Here is a 4,151-nt window from a genome sequence, read left to right as displayed (position 1 = left end):
GGATAACTTTATGGTATTACCCTTTCACTCCTCACAATTGGGATAACAAAGTCATATTCCAAGCATCTTGTAGGTTACTGTCAAATTCAATCCCATCCAATCAAGTCAGTCAGGGATTACAAGAACTAACATGATATATTTCCCTTATTTTACATCCAAGTCAGTGATTACCAGGATTAACATGATAGTCTTCCATTATTTTACATCCAAGTCAGTGATTACAGGGATTAACATGATAATTCTCCATTATCTTATGTACAAGTCAGTGATTACAGGGATTAACATGATAGTTTCCATTATTTTACATCAAGTCAGTGGTTACAGGATTAACATGATAGTCTTCCATTATTTTACATTCAAGTCAGTGATTACAAGGATTAACATGACAGTCTTCCATTATTTTACATCCAAGGTTTGACCTTCAAGGCACCATGGATGTGATTTCACAGCTCATGAACTGTAGTACACTCATATATTCTGGTTGCGCTGATCTTAAACTCTCGTTATGATCCTGGATGATGAATTTGATAATTTTTCCACATGTGGTGTTCCATATTAGCACATCAAATACTCTTCAATTTCTTCTTAAAATTATCCACAGTTTATATGTCTTTGAGTAAATAATCTAAAATATATATTGTATATTCAGTAAGTAGATATGTCCAATAAAAGTAAAACTAGCTCAACATCTTTAAAGAGTATTTAAATATGCTGATGAAAATGTTTCCTGCATATATATGTGTGTGTGTGTGTGTGGTACCTATTTATTGTTCATTGTTTTGGTATTATTGTTATTTTTTATAACATACAGTATCCAGCAAAAACTAAATATTTCTGTTAAACACTCCAACATCTTTAAAATATACCCGTAGTGTAAATTTGAAATATACTTATTTTTTTCAGAAGCCTCTGGTTCATCGCTGTGGGGACATAAATTCTGATAAAGCTCATCGGTGTGAAGTTCACATGAAGCCTCCCAAAAGCATCAACCCCTGTAAAGCTTGGCTTAACAAGTTTCCTTCTCGCTCCAAACGGATTGATGTCATGTCCAGAATCCTGTTTCCTCTCATGTTTGCTCTCTTCAACCTGGTTTATTGGACAACCTATCTTCTACGACAAGAAGATATATGATTCTATGTAGTTTGTCTCGACAAGAGTAGCTTCGCAGGATTTCAGTCCAACAGTTTGGAAATATAGATTGGTACCTATGAGGATGATTGCAGATTTCCAAAAAAGAAAATAATGATAATAATCAAAGCACAATTTTTTCATGTTTGTCTTAGCCAAGTGTTCTACGTTACAGAATAAAATATTCAGTATTCAATGTGGATTTGTTATAATGTGTCATCCGGTACGACTGCACCGGTGTATTCCGTTCAAAATACAGCGTACTAACGTGTATATCTTACCTTCCAGCTAGAATCATACCAAGACTTTGACCTTGTGTGCCAACCTCTTCTGTGGTAGTGAGCTGCAGAATATATGTGTGTGTGGACAGGCTTGAATATCGCAGCTAATTTCGTTACTGTACTACATTATTCTGTAGTATGAACTTTGGACTTGGCCAAAAATGACGTAACTAACTGAACAGCGCCTCTGTTGGAAAACTATGGCAGCAAATAATTAAATCATAAAGATATTGTTCCAAGATATTTACCAAGCGTTACTAAACCAACTGTAAGTCACTCCATGCTCTGGTCAGCCAATAAATGATGATAGGAGTGTGTAATTCTTGGAGTTCTCTGATGTCCTGTTTCAAGCAGATAGGTCCCAGTGATAACGTATAATGAAAAAATAAATTAATAACTAATCATTTGTTCACGCGAACCTTCCTGGAGTGTCATCATGCTCCATTAAATGATGATGGGAGTGTGTAATTCTTGGAGTTTTCTGATGTCCTGTTTCAAGCAGACAGGCCCCAGTGATAACGTATAATGAAAAAATAAATTAATAACCACTCATTTGTTCACGCGAACCTTCCTGGAGGGTCATCATGCTTTGTCAATATTATATATATAAGTTATTTAAATTTTAACTCGAGGCGATTTTCGGTTGGGTCACACACACACACACAAAGTATTTTTTATAAGAAATTATAACTCGTTTAAAAAAGTATTCAAAAGTTCCCACTATATCTGAAAATACAAAAAAAATATCAGTAATATTACAAGATATAAGAATGAATTTTAGCCAAACATCACTTGGGGTTATATAGCCCCCCCCCCATCCTAGAAGCTTAGGGCTGAAGATTAGTGTATTCTAAACTAATGATTAAATAACAAGTTTCTTTTTTGACAGTATTTACTTTATCGTATTTTAACTGAGCAATTTGATTCTGAAATTTCCGACCCTATAACTAAACACTTTACCAATATGGTTTGTTTGTTTGTTTTAGACCAAAGACACACTGGGCTACCTACTGTGTCCACCGCGGAGAATCGAACCCTGGTTTTAGCGTTGTAAATCAGTTAACTTGCCACTGTCCCACCCCAGGGCGCTTATCCGTATTTTAATCGTTATGTGTGTCACTTGGTAACCAAGTTTTAAATTAATTCTGTTGATATTTGATGATTCTTGCATAAATATAAATATATATATATTGTTAATTATAAATACTTTTTTTTTTGCTGTTTATCAGTGATTAGTTTTGTAGCTTATTCTATTGTATTACCGTGTCTCACATGCGTTTGAAATGCTAAACTAGATATATGTATTAGATGTTGTTAGATAAGATTGTTGTGGTAGTTTTCTATTTTTAAAAGTGTGTTTGGGTTATCGAAACACACACACATTACTTATGTATACGTGAACATAAAGATAAAACAAAAGCTTGGGGGTAGAAAAGGTCTGAAGTCTGTGAAAGGGATCCGCCTAAAACAATACAAAATAATCTAAATAAATTATAAAATTTAACTACTAGGTGATTCCCAAAACCTGGATAGTGTGTCAGAAATAATAATTTTAATTACTTGAATACTAGAAACTTAACTGCATTGATTTGAAAAAAAAATCAGTTAATTTTTGCCTGAGGCATTTGCTACAAATACTTATTGATTAAATACGTTCCCTAATTGATTTGGTATACCTAAGTTTTATAAAAATATTAGGTGTTAAATACGTTCCCTAATTGATTTGGTATACCTAACTTTTATAAAAATATTAGGTGTTAAATACGATTCCTAATTGATTTGGTATAGCTAAGTTTTATAACAATATTATGTGCACAAAGTTACTAAGATATTATTCTGAATTTATGTTCGTTTTACTTTCACTATAACTAGTTCTCAGAATGTCTTATTAATTAATTATTCTTTACAAACTTTACTTTGTCCAACAGAGGGCACTAGTGGAAGTACAATCAGTAGTTTGAAGATTTGTTATATTTTGAAATGGTACAGTACTCCTTTAAAAAATAAAACAAAAACAATCGAACGATGTTACGTTGTTTGTAAACTATTCGTTGGAAAGGATATATTTCCTTCTGTTCTTTCTACACATAGCCTGTCTTAAACGTATTTTGTTCCATAATGTATTTCATAGATAACTATTATTGCTCACTGTATCTCAAAAGGCTTTTATTACAGGTGGCGTACTGGTCTGTTACCCGTGAGCGTGTTTCTCAATTCGTGCTTTTTCATCGAAAGTGATACGATCATTTCTTTATTGAATTACAATTAGATGAATAAAACAAGCCACGCTTGTAACGCGTAGCTTATTGTTATCAGACGAAATATTTATAAATGCATTTAACTTGCTTTTTAAGGAATCCATAAATCAAAATGGGGATGTATCTAGTTGCAACCCCTTGAAACCAAAGTTAGGATGTATCTAGCTGAGGATCCCTGAAACCAAAGTGGTGATGTTTCTAGTTGGAAAACTCTGAAACCAAAGTGTGGATGTATCTAATTGCAACCCCTTGAAACCAAAGTTGGGATGTATCTAGTTGAGAAACCTTGACACCAAAGTGTGGATATGTCTAGTTAAAAACCCTAAAAACAAAGTGTGGATGTATCTAGTTGAGAAACCTTGACACCAAAGTGTGGATATGTCTAGTTAAAAACCCTAAAAACAAAGTGTGGATGTATCTAGTTGAGAAACCTTGATATCAAAGTGTGGATATGTCTAGTTAAAAACCCTAAAAACAAAGTGTG

At 33.4% G+C, this 4,151-nt stretch overlaps 1 protein-coding gene across 1 annotated transcript in view; it reads left to right on the top strand.

Moving 5' to 3' along the window:
* The window catches only part of LOC106467334 (glutamate-gated chloride channel-like), a 24,528-nt gene extending 22,467 nt beyond the window's left edge, over nt 1-2,061 (top strand). The window contains exon 6 of the mRNA XM_022395492.1: nt 904-2,061. Within this exon, the coding sequence (XP_022251200.1) occupies nt 904-1,131 (228 nt within the window). The 3' untranslated portion in view covers nt 1,132-2,061. The remainder of the gene's footprint in view (nt 1-903) is intronic.
* Nucleotides 2,062-4,151: the final 2,090 nt, after the last annotated feature.

Source organism: Limulus polyphemus, unplaced genomic scaffold (genome assembly GCF_000517525.1).
Source record: "Limulus polyphemus unplaced genomic scaffold, Limulus_polyphemus-2.1.2 Scaffold2571, whole genome shotgun sequence".
NCBI lineage: Eukaryota > Metazoa > Arthropoda > Merostomata > Xiphosura > Limulidae > Limulus > Limulus polyphemus.
This window is presented reverse-complemented; position numbering and strand designations above follow the sequence as displayed.